General features: G+C 36.1%; 1 protein-coding gene across 1 annotated transcript; it reads right to left on the reverse strand.

Moving 5' to 3' along the window:
• Positions 1–1,754: 1,754 nt before the first annotated feature.
• On the reverse strand, positions 1,755–2,668 carry LOC117276051 (uncharacterized). Its single transcript, XM_033655385.1, has 3 exons — positions 2,246–2,668; positions 2,104–2,157; positions 1,755–2,003 (listed from the first exon to the last, which is right to left on the reverse strand). The coding sequence occupies exons 1-3, from the start codon at positions 2,666–2,668 to the stop codon at positions 1,755–1,757; spliced, it is 726 nt and encodes a 241-aa protein (XP_033511276.1).
• Between the last annotated feature and the right edge of the window lie 9,634 nt (positions 2,669–12,302).

A 12,302-nucleotide genomic window follows, 5' to 3' on the forward strand; every position in this document is an offset into this window, starting at 1 on the left:
TTGTGATAGTTTTTTTTAGTGAATATGTTTTGTTTTCAGTTTTCTTCTCGTTTGAAATTGGAAGAGAAGGTGTTATGTATGTTGTTTTGAGCCGTTTACATTAGATAATGTAATCTTAGTTAATGTAATTCCAATATTTATGTATTTTGTGTATGTATTCGAGGGAACCGATTGTGATGAACCTGCTATATTATTAGTTGATGTTATGGGATGATGAATATAGCAGTTACAAAAGCACACAAATTGTATGTGTTGAAGGCATTGTCTCTGTCAAAATCTGGACAGTTTTTAATGGTGATGAACCTGCAGATTCCTAAATCTTTGACAATGAAGAGGTTGGACAACATCTATAACAATGAAACGAACACTTAAACCATTCATAAACTAATAGTTGGACAATGAATAACAATGAAACGAACACTTAAATTCATAAACTAATAGTTGCTTCATCACAAGGGGGTGTCACATTAACATCCCAAAATAATATCACAACCAAGTGACAACATAACATCCAAGTTTCCCCAACTAAACAGTCAAACTACATAAACCCCAAACAAGGGGATGTCACATTATCACCATAAAAACTTACACAACCAAGTGATAACATGACATCCGAGTGAACAGGTCACTAACTAAACAATCACACAACCAAAAATAACATGTTTACTTGGCTAACAGTAATTACATCACAACAAAAAATATATAACCATAATAGAGTTCAATAGCTCCACATTCCAGAACACCAGATTGCATTAAGTCTGCTTCTTCCCATTACCCTTCTTTGCTTTCAACTTGGCCAATCTTTGTTTGTTAAGATGGTTACCAGTAATAGCATTTTTTTTCCTTCCATTGCAGCTTCTTTGGTGAGAATGCAAGATTTGATGGCTCACTCACACTGCAGCTTCCAGATAGCATTTTTTTCCCTTTAATTGTAGCCTAGTCTTTGCCTCAGAGATACTTTTTGGCCTTATAGCTATTTCAGGCTCTATATCAATGTCTGGGTAGTCGAAGTCTGGGAAGGCACTGCAGCTTGGTTCTTTCCTCTGCACTGAAGGGGTTGGCATAAACAACAAGTTGCTGGATTGACTTATTTGAGTAGGATGACTTGGCTGAGGGGCTAACAAAGGAATTTCCTCATTAGTGACTTCTTGTGGCACTGGTGCAGGAGAGGGAGATCTGGGTTGTTTATCATCAGTAGCTTCATCAAGTAAAGTTCTCTTCCTTTTTGTCTGCTTTCCCTTCATCTTGCCTCCAATGGGCTGCTTTCCTTTAGAATGCTGTTAGTAAGAAAGAAAGATTTTAATAGATGTTGAAAGAAAAAGAATGATAGAAAAAGTTATAGTATTGATTACCTTTGTACATCCTCTAGCATTGTGTCCAAGTTCACCACAGTTGTTACATGTTATTACCCTCCCTTTCCTTGACTGAGACCATTGCCCTTGCCTATTAATTTTCTCATTCTTTTCTCTTGTTCTCTTAACCTTTGGTCTCCCAGCCATAGTTACCAAAGGAGTTGGAGCCATGTATTATGAAAGGTCAATTTTTCAGAACTTTTCCCCTCTTATTGGTTGTAACTTATGTGAATAAGTTAGGAGATAAGCCTCTTTGGTAAGGTACCAATGAATCTGACTTAGAGGATCCACTTTCTTGTGCAATAACGCACAGATTTCATGAGGACATGGAATGCCACAAATATCCCATGCCCTGCAGGTACATTTCTTTAACCTCAGATTCACAACATGCCTGTCACTACTTTAAGTCACCTCATGTCCATTGTCTGCATTGCCATTAATATGACACTTCAATGCAATCCTCATGAATTGGTTGTACAACTCCATGGTTTTGGGACTGTACTCATTTCCCCATGTCATCACCTCAGCTTCGTGTTCATTTATCATGTTCATCACCTTGATTCTAATATCCTCAAGCATCTTAATGATTGGCTTGTGCCTTGCTTGCAAGATCCATGCATTGAATGACTCAGTCAAGTTTTTGTCCACAGACTGGTTCTTGCAAACAGTATCAAAGAATGCCCTACTCCAATATTTTGGTGGATACTTTAACAAATCCTCAACTACACCAATTTACTTCTATATGTCTTACATAGAATCTGAAGTGTGACTCAGGAAGAACAGTTTGGATTGAGTCAATCAACCCCTACAAATATCAGTAAATATCATCAAATAACAGTACAAAAAAACTAAGAAAACAGCTGAAAATAACAGTACAAAGAAATATTATATACCTTCTGCATATCTGATATAAATGTGATCCCTTTACCCATTTTGAGGTCTAGTAAAGTCTGCATGTGACCTAAGAACCACTTCCAAGTAAGTTTTGTTTCTTTATCAATAATAGCCCAAGCCAATAGATAAAAATGATTGGCAGAATCTTGACCAACAACTACCAAGAGCTGACCTTTGGCTTTCCCTTTTAAAAATGTTCCATCCAATCCAATGAAAGGTCTCAAACCATTCTTAAACCCAAACTTCATTGCTTGAAAACAAATATACATCCTTAAAAACCTCCTTATGCCTTCTTCAAGAGCATCTTTTGATAAGTTAATTATCACATCACTCCCAGGATTGCTAAGTTTCAGTTCATTGGTATAGGCAACAAGCTTATTATATTCATCTGAAAAACTATCTTCAAGTTTCTCCAAAATCATTTTCTTTGCCCTTTTGCACTTAGATTCACTAACATTTACATTAAATGCAGCTTTCAAGCTTGCCCTTATCTATTTAACTTAAATTTTGGGATTATCTTGTAAGTCTTTTTTAAAGTAAGCAGCTATTATATTTGCATCAACTCTTTGATTTTCAAATGCAGGTTCACGTGTGCTCAGGCTCTAAAGTCTTGAATTTAACCCCATCTCTGAAGAGTCTTTAGATATATGACAAACAAAGGGGCAGTCACCAACACAGATGTACCTAAGCCTTGCTAGGCCACTTTTAACTTGCTGCAAGTCATATCCATTTGCAAGAGAATACATGTTGATCATTTTTCTAGTTTCAGGTATATCTTTAAATGTCATTGACTTATCTAACTCTTTATAGTCAGTTAACTTATCATTGATGTCCCTCTTCTTTTGTAAAAAAAGTTGCTCCAATCCATCAGAAGTTAATTCGGGAGAATCAGGAGAATCAGAATTATTTTTCTCAGTTTCATTATCACTACAAACAGTAGCAGCTTCAACTTCAACTGTGTGTGACTCACTGTGAGTGACTATATTAGGTACATCAATTTCTGGTTCACACTCTTCTACATCAAACAAATTAATAACATTACACTGTTCACTAACAAAGTCCAATAAAGTCCTAATCCCAACATCCCCATCTATTTCATAGTATCTACCAGCAAGACCCTTTACTATTAGTTGTTTCACCCCTATATACCCAAATTTGGTATCATATTCATCAACTAAATAAGCATAAGAGAGCAAGTCAGAGTCATAACCTTTATTGATGTGCACATACTTCTCTTTATACAACAGACGTGGCTTACTAGTCCATTCTCCACCATGATGAAAAACTAAGTCAACTAGCACCATCTATAGAAGACTGCATAGTAACCATGAATAAAGTTATTCCAGCCTACCATAGCAAATGCATAAAGAAGTAACAAAGACAAGAGGTACAGAAATAATAAATAAACATGTAAGGGAAAGCTTGAATAAACAAAAGAGGGGATAAATAAAGGGAATAAGGAAAAGGTACAGAGCTAGATGAATAAAGAAACAAAATTGAATGAGGTACTATGATAAAGGAGCGGACACAAGCATGCATATGGGGGACCACATAATAAAGTATCAAACTTAGAGTCCCACCTCAATAAAATAAGCACAAAATATATCTGTAAGAGACCCACATGAACATCATCTTCTAAGTAAATGCAGGTGGAACATGAGACCAAATAACAATAAGTCGGCTATTAACAAATACTTCAAATCCTTTTTCAGTTAAAAAACCAACCATATGCGACCCTTCTTAAAAAAACAAAAGGGACCACACATACTTGAAATCCTAAACAGAGAAAGTTCTTCTAAAACAAAGTAATAATAAACCAAATATCATCAATTCCAACCAATATATCCTAACCGACCAACAGAAACAGACAAATAATTAGGGTATAAAGTTGAAAGTCACATGCAAACACAAATAACGATAAAAACACAGACAAAGTAAAACCCTAAACGACAAATCACATATATGAGCACATAACAGTGAAATCCCTAAACCACGAAGCATAATATAAAAACCCTAACTTTAACAGAAAAGAAATACTAACCCTAAGACAAAAATGCTTCATTTATAAACAACAACCATATGAAACTAGCAGAAAAGTTCAGATTTTGAGGGAAAATCTTACCTTGGACAGCATTAAACACTGAAAATAGAGGATTTTCTTTTGAACCTTCCACACTCTTCTCTCTCGTTTCTATCGAACGTATGTAGACCAAATGACCCTCTTTGTCAATTTAGACAGGTCTAACTTATTTATTTAGTGGGCAAACGGGTCACGGGTCACGGGTGGGTGACGGGGAAATTGAGGAGGTCAACTGCCACAATGTCAAAACGTTAGGGTTAGGGATAATTTTTAAAACTTGATTAACGGTAGGGGCTAGTTTGGACAAAAAGTACAATGGGTGGCAGAAGTAAATAATATACCATAGTAAAGGGGCAATTTTGGACCTTTTCCCTTTCCTAGCTGACTCAATTTCTTTACATATTTATTTTTCTACCTATACGGGAACTTTTCAGCCTTCAATCTCCAAATCTCCTTCTTGTGCAAAACAATCTAGATCAGTGGATATTTATATGGGATGACTACATATATATGTCCATTCCGTGATTTTGAGGGTTACTATTTTTTCACTTGATTAAATTTTAATGTAAATTTGTTACCATCAAAACAATTAGAGATGTGAAACCCTTAAGACTAACAAATTATTCAGAACATTTCACTCGCTAATCGAGCTGCTTGCTTTTCTTTTCAGTTTTCTATTTTCCCTATGGGAGATCCCGGGAAAGCAAAACTTCAATTCACAAAATGAAAGAATGCACAAATAAATACGAGAAGACATAATGTAGGTAGTAATTGATCGAGTGTTTATTTATTAATTGAATATGGGAACAGTACATACAGTGAACTAGTACAAAAAAAGAAAGTTCATAAAAGTCTTGATAGTGTATTTTTCATCCAAGAACCATAGATTTGCTCTGATCCCGCTATAGATTACGTGCCTCTGTGAACAAGAACAAGACAAAGATGCAAACTACTCCAACACATGCCTTAATTAACATTATCCTTTTCAAAAAAGATTACACTGCCACTTGAGCAAATGCCTCGTAACATAGTTGAGGAATGGCAAAATATATAACTTGTGCTCCAAATATTTCTTTAGTCCTAATAAGATTTAACTATATAATATATTTTTCAACAAAATAACATAATAGTATGAGATAAGTCCTAGTATTATACTAAAATATTCAATAACAAAGATAATAAAATTACATAAAGCAAATATTGCTAATTATTAAGCCATAATAAAAATTAACATAATCTTAAAATATTATATAGGTCATGCTAAAATAAGTATAGCTAATAAATATATTAATTACATAACTAAGCACTAAAGAAAAAGATAAACTAAGTTATGCATTTTCATTATAAACCAATGTAAAACTAAAATATAGATATCCAACACTATCATCACTCCTAGTGTTGAATTGTATTTCTTTTGTTAGCATTAGTATTGATTTGAACTTTGTTTGAGTTACTACATGTATAGGCTATAAAATTTATTTACCATTTACAAATGTTAAGTTCAAACTGGAAATAATACGTTAAAATATAAAAATATCAAAATTAATAGTTTAAGAATTATTTATAAATTATATTACAATAAATATTTATATGTATAAAATATTTTTAAAAAATTATATAAATATATTATCTAGTTGGTTTGGTTTAGATTTGACAAACCAAACCAATTATGGATAGATTTCTTTTTCTAATACCAAACTAAATCACAATTGAGTATTTGTTTTCCGGTTTGACTCGGATTATTGGTTTAGTGCAGTTTATCGATTTCTTTGTATGCCCCTCACTGCTAGAAAAAGGCTAATTTTCGATCGTCAAATCGATCGAAAATTGAATTTTTTCGACGGATTCCCGACCGTAAAAGGTCGGTCGGGAAACACGTGACCGCAAAAAATTTACGACCGAATCAGTCAGAAATTCTTGACAGAATTGGTCATAAACTGAAAAATAAAGGACACATTTAAGTGATTGCGACCGAATTGGTCGGTAAATTTGCGACTGATTCGGTCGCTAATCAAAATAAAGAAATAAATAAAAATTAAATTTTCTGACTTATTCGGTTGGAAATTTAAATAATCAAATCGATATTTTAATTCAATATTCCGGCCAAAACAGTCGTACATATTGAGTATAAATTAATTAAATAAATTTAGAAATTCATAATTTGCGACCGAATCAGTCGCAATTCTGGGTAAGTTCTGGTTATATTTGTGACTGATTCGGTCACAAATTAGTCCCAAATCTGGAAATAATTTAGCAGAATTTTGCTGTATTTTTAATTACACCAGCTGCCAAATAAAATAACAAACCAAACGCCTAAAACAGCCAACCAAACACCTAACAGCCAACCAAACACCTAGTATAACAATCCAAATTAAATCCAATATTAATAACAATCCAACCGAATAGTAATATTTATAACAATCCAACCAACTAATCATACAATATTAATTATGATCAACCAATTATCAAAATACTAACTCAAATTCATAAATTAAACATGTCTCTAACTTCAAATCCAAAATATAACATGCACATTCAAATAGTTAATCCTAGTCAAACTCAGTCTCTTCCTCAGATTCAGACTCCATTGTAGATTGACTGCCTTTTTTGCTTTTCTTTTTTAGCAATTTTTGGATCAATGCGTGAGTTGCGTCTCATTCTTGTGACATTTGATCTATTTTTTGACGCATAGCTTTCATGTCTTTTGGGAAACTGATGCACCAGCGAATAATGCTGCTGGACGACTTGATGATGGCTGTACTCCAAACCCGAAGACTCGACCTTTATTTATTTTTACGAGAAATAAAAAAAAAAAAGTAAAAGAATTAAGAAAACAAACACGCAACTTTCAAACTAATACCAAAATATATACTTACATAATATTTATACATTTATTCACGCCACCTGCCGTCTGTGTCCATATTGCAGTTATATCCTTCGGGGCCGGCTGAGTTCCTTCAGGCTGAGTTTGTCGCCATGCATCAAGATCATTATGATACTTATCTCGAAATAAAAATAATACACGTTATATAAACAAAATAATCCTAAAAATATAATATAGTGTTGGAGTTGGGATCATACAAATGCCTCTGAAGCACGCGGTTCGACCCATCCTTCTCTCCCCCATTCGTCTTGTGGGTCTCCGCAAAGGCCTCAACATGAGTCACCTCTCCCCCACGTTCCTTTTCCTATAAATTAAAAAGTAGTTAGAGATAAATATGTTCAATTTACATACTTGTAAAACTAAGAATATTTTATAATGAAATTACCAATCTCAAACGAGGGGCTGCAAACTATTAGAACCTCCAGTATGCAACGCTCCACCCTTAGTAGAAGCTCTGTTTAACTTTGCCCGTTCACTCTTCTTTTTTTTTTTTATTTAGTGGTGTTCCACTTTTCCAAGAGCTGATTCCAGACATCTACATATTTCCACTCAGGCTTGGTGCCACCTCTCCTAGCAACATGATGTGAGTTTGTTATCCGCTTTTGTGCTCTCTTCTCGAAGTTAGCATTCACCTGATTTTTAAGTGTAGGCTACCATACGCACCTAACCTACAAAAAGAAATAAGTAATATTATACGGATAAGTATTATCAGCTCATTGAGGACTTAATTTGTTATTGTGTATGTAATACAACTCGTTCAGTCCTTTTACTTTTGTATTATTAGAATAGGCTTTTATCTTGTCGAAAAGTGGAAATGATCGATGTTATGTAACTTAAGTTCCAAGTTGCACTGCTCACCTTCTGCTGAAGGAGGGGGCCCGGGGGGAGGGGGTTAAGCAAAGGAATATCGAGAAATTAGTAAGAAATTGGCGGGTGATGAGAAAATTTTGTAGGGTGACTTTATTACGCTACAAATTATTGGACTCTTTGAGAAAAGAAACTAAAGAATATATAAATTAAACGACAAAATAGAGACCAACCAAGGTGTGACGTAAGGTACACATTAATTTGCAATCACGACTCTAGGAAACCTAACCAATTCTTAGATTAAGTTTGGAGTAGAAAGGGAGATACCATGCATGAGGACATATAAAAGAAATAAAGTCTCAGACACCGTTCCTATGTCCCAGGGCAATAGATTTTTAACTTGTCTCCTTGTTGTTCTCGTGTCTCCTATTTCGATCAATCTCATTATTTTTGCAGAGTTAATACAACTAGATAAAAATGTTCATTATGCTAAAAAGAGTTTTATTCGACGTGGCATGATGATGGCAATTAAAAGCAAACCATTGTCGCACTTGATTTAATGGAAGTAAAGCACGCATATTCCTACATTTGTGGGTGACGTTTGCTGATTATTCTAAAGTAATATATATAACGTAGCTATAGACCTATAAGGCAAAAAGACCAAGAACATGTAGTTGAGTCAATTCCGATTGCAAACATTCAAATTTTGATCACAAGATTAATAAAACAAAAATATAACAAGAAACGGGCTTGTTGCTTAAAGGGGTATGCTTTTAACATAGATATTTCTCCTTCGTATTCCTGATCACGATTGGTTATGTTGATTGTGCCTTAAACCAGAAAGAAGAAATATGTGCATACAGTGTCGACGGCAGTATCTTCCCAAAGTGATTCAAAATATAAAAAAAGTAAAACGTGAAGAAGCCAAAAGAGTTCAACGTATTTATACATAAATATTTTACCTTATAAGCAGTGTAATTCGAATCCAAATAAACCCTATTTTCGATCAAGGCAATGTAAAGTAAGTATTTATCGAAAAAGAGCATAACAATATTCATTCTTTATCTTACTTGTCACAAGCATTTGTACTTAACAAATTATCACAAACCCAAGTTATTAATTTGTCTAAATTAAGACATGTTTTTCTGTAACGATCCGATCGGTCGTTTTGAGCATTTGCACTTTGCTCGGTAGTTTACGGGCGTGAGTAGCCCCGTATGATGTATTTTGACTTGTGTAAATCGTCGGTTTGGTTTTTAGGTTATTCGGGACTGATTTGGAAGAATCGAGCTTTAAATTTAAAAGAGTTGACCAAGTTTGACATTTAGCATTTGACCACAGATTAGAATTTTGATGGTTCCGTTAGCTCCGTTGTGTGATTTTGGACTTAGGAGCGTGTCCAGATTGTGATTTGGAGGTCCGTGGTTGAATTTGGCTCGAAATGGCGAAAGTTGAAATTTTATAAAGGTTGACCGGAAGTGAATTTTTTGATATTGGGCTAGGATTTCCGATTCTGAAAGTTGGAGCAGGCCCGTAGTGTCAAATGTGACTTGTGTGTAAAATTCGAGGTCAATCGGATGTGATTTGATGGGTTTCGGCATCGGTTGTGGAAGTTTAAAGTTTCAAAGTTCATAGATTTCGATTTGAGGTGTGATTCATTGTTTTGATGTTGTTATGTGTGTTTTGAGGCATCGAGTAGGTCTGTATAGTGTTATGAAACTTGTTGGTATATTCGGACGGGGTCCCGAGAGGCTCGGGTGAGTTTCGGACGAGGTTCAGATTATTTCATTGCATTTTGGATTTTTGCTAAGATTTCTGGTTCTCGTGTTTCCGCATCTGCGGAAGAGTGGGCGCAGATGCGGACAATTGGGCGCAGAAGCGAGTCCGCAGATGCAGACAATTGGCCGCAAAAGCATAGCAGGCCATGGAGGACAGGGGTCGCAGGTGCGAAGAAATTCCCGCACCTGCGGTAGCGCAGATGCGGACAAGTGGACGCAGGTGCGGGGGCAGCCAGTAGAGATTGACTCTGCAGAAGCGAGGCCAGGGCCAAAGATGCACGTTCGCAAGTGCAGAACCTGGAGAGCAGGTGCGGGCCTTGGAGGTGCAAGTGAATTCCGCAGAAGCGGCATTTTCATCGCAGATGTGGCGTCGCAGGTGCGACAATAGGCCCGCAGATGCGAAAAATCTGGGCAGAAGGTTTATAAGCAAGGGTTCGCGATTTTAGTCTTATTTCAATATTTTGGACTCGGACTTAGGTGATTTTGGAGAATATTTTTGAGGTGATTATTGAGGTAAGCTTCTTGTACTCGTTTTGGATCATAAAACTTGTTTCCCCGCTGATTTTCCCACCTAATTAGTGAGATTTTGAAGTGAAATTTGGGGGCTTAGGGCTTGAGAATTTGAGAGTGGATTTTAGAAATTTGGATGACCAAATGGTGTCAGATTTTGATAAATTTGGTATGGTTATACTCTTGAGTGTATGGGCTTTCGGGTTTTATAAATTTTATCGGGTTCCGAGGTACGGGCCCGGGTCGGGCTTTTGGCCAATTTTGGACTTTTGATTCAGATATTGATCTTTTTCGATCGAGATTGGTTCCTTTAGCATTGTTTGATGTATTTGAGTTATTTTTGGTTAGTTTCGAGCCATTCAGAGGTCAGAACGCGCGGGATGGCATTTTGGAGCATCGCTTGGCTTGCTCGGTGTTGGGATTGGCTTGTTCGAGGTAAGTAACTCTTTTAATCTTAGTGCCGAGGGCATGAAACCCCGAAATACGTGTTATGTGATTGGTATTGAGGTGACGCACATGCTAGGTGACGGGCGTGTGGGCGTGCACCCTGTGAATTATGACTCTGTTATTTTCATGGCACTGTATAGTGGCCCTACTTTGTTGATATCCGTGATTTACCATGTGATAAAGTAGTTAAGCTATCAATCATGCTAGATATCATGTTTAGGCAATATGCTGATACTGTTTGGACCCATAGTGGTCGTTTCTTTCTGTCATCTTACTGATTTCATTGATATATCGTACTCAGTCATATTCATGCATTCATATCATATCTCAGTCTCAGTTGTTGTTTATTGATACATCATATCATTGTTGTCCGGCTAGTTTCATGACATTGTGAGCCCGTGAGTGAGACTGGAGAGATTGATGACTGAGTGAGGCCGAGGGCCTGAGTGAGAGTGACATTTTAGGATCGGGCTGCACGCCGCAATATATTATATTGATTATATTATTGGATCGGGTTGCACGCCGCAACAAGGCTTCGGGCTCTATATATATATATATATATATATATTATTGGATCGGGTTGCATGCCGCAACAAGTCTTTCGCGCTATATATATATATATATATATATATATATATATATATATATATATATATATATATATATATATTATTGGATCGGGTTGCACGCCACAACAATACTTCGGCTATATATATATATATATATATATATATATATATATATATATATATATATATATATTGGATCGGGTGGCATGCCGCAACAATATTGGTTCGGGCTGCACGCCGCAGCAATATAGCGCTTGGGCTGAAGGAGCCCCTCCGGAGTCTGCACACCCCAATGAGCGTAATCGACTATATATATGTGGATCGGGTTGCACGCCGCAACGAGCCTTATGGTCATATATGGATCGGACTGCACGCCGCAGCGGGTATTGTACAGCGCTGAGTGATTGAGTGTACTGAGCATAGTGAGAGAGAATGCAAGACAGTGAGATTGAGTACTCTGAGAGTGTGAGTACATGAGTTCATCATCGAGATGCATTTCATTTGACATGCGTACTTGAGATACATGCATAGAAGTGCATTTTCTTCTGCTACCCAGTTTTGGGAACATTTATGATTTTACATGTATCTTGACATGTAGGCATAGAGAAGTACTTTCCTCATGCTATCTGAAAATGAAACATCTTACTATTTGTTGAAAGGAGTTTTGGGAAAAACCACAGTTTTCAATCTTACTCGTACTTTGGATTTTTCGGTAAAAGATTTTGGATTTTCACTAAGATACTAGAAAAGAAATACCTATTATTTTCTGGAACTGTGAACAAACTAAGCCTTTTATTTTTTAGATACTCTTTTATTACTTGTACTATGCTGTTATGAACTGTTGTGGAATATTGGTGTTGGACCCGACCTTTTTGTTAGCTCGTCACTACTTTCAACCTAAGGTTAGGTTTGTTACTTATTGAGTGCATGGGGTCGGTTGTACTCATACTACACTTCTGCACCTTGCGTGCAGATGTTGGT

Source organism: Nicotiana tomentosiformis, chromosome 3, assembly GCF_000390325.3.
Source record: "Nicotiana tomentosiformis chromosome 3, ASM39032v3, whole genome shotgun sequence".
Taxonomy (NCBI): Eukaryota; Viridiplantae; Streptophyta; class Magnoliopsida; order Solanales; family Solanaceae; genus Nicotiana; species Nicotiana tomentosiformis.

What these genes read in the sequence shown, in the direction of transcription:
- LOC117276051 (XM_033655385.1), bottom strand. Translation starts at nt 2,668, where the DNA reads ATGATTTTGGAGAAACTTGAAGATAGTTTTTCAGATGAATATAATAAG. An exon ending in TTATATCAGATATGCAGAAG is followed by an intron (nt 2,158 to 2,245) that starts GTATATAATATT and finishes TGATATTTGTAG; the next exon opens with GGGTTGATTGACTCAATCCA. An exon ending in AGTCACACTTCAGATTCTAT is followed by an intron (nt 2,004 to 2,103) that starts GTAAGACATATA and finishes TGCAAGAACCAG; the next exon opens with TCTGTGGACAAAAACTTGAC.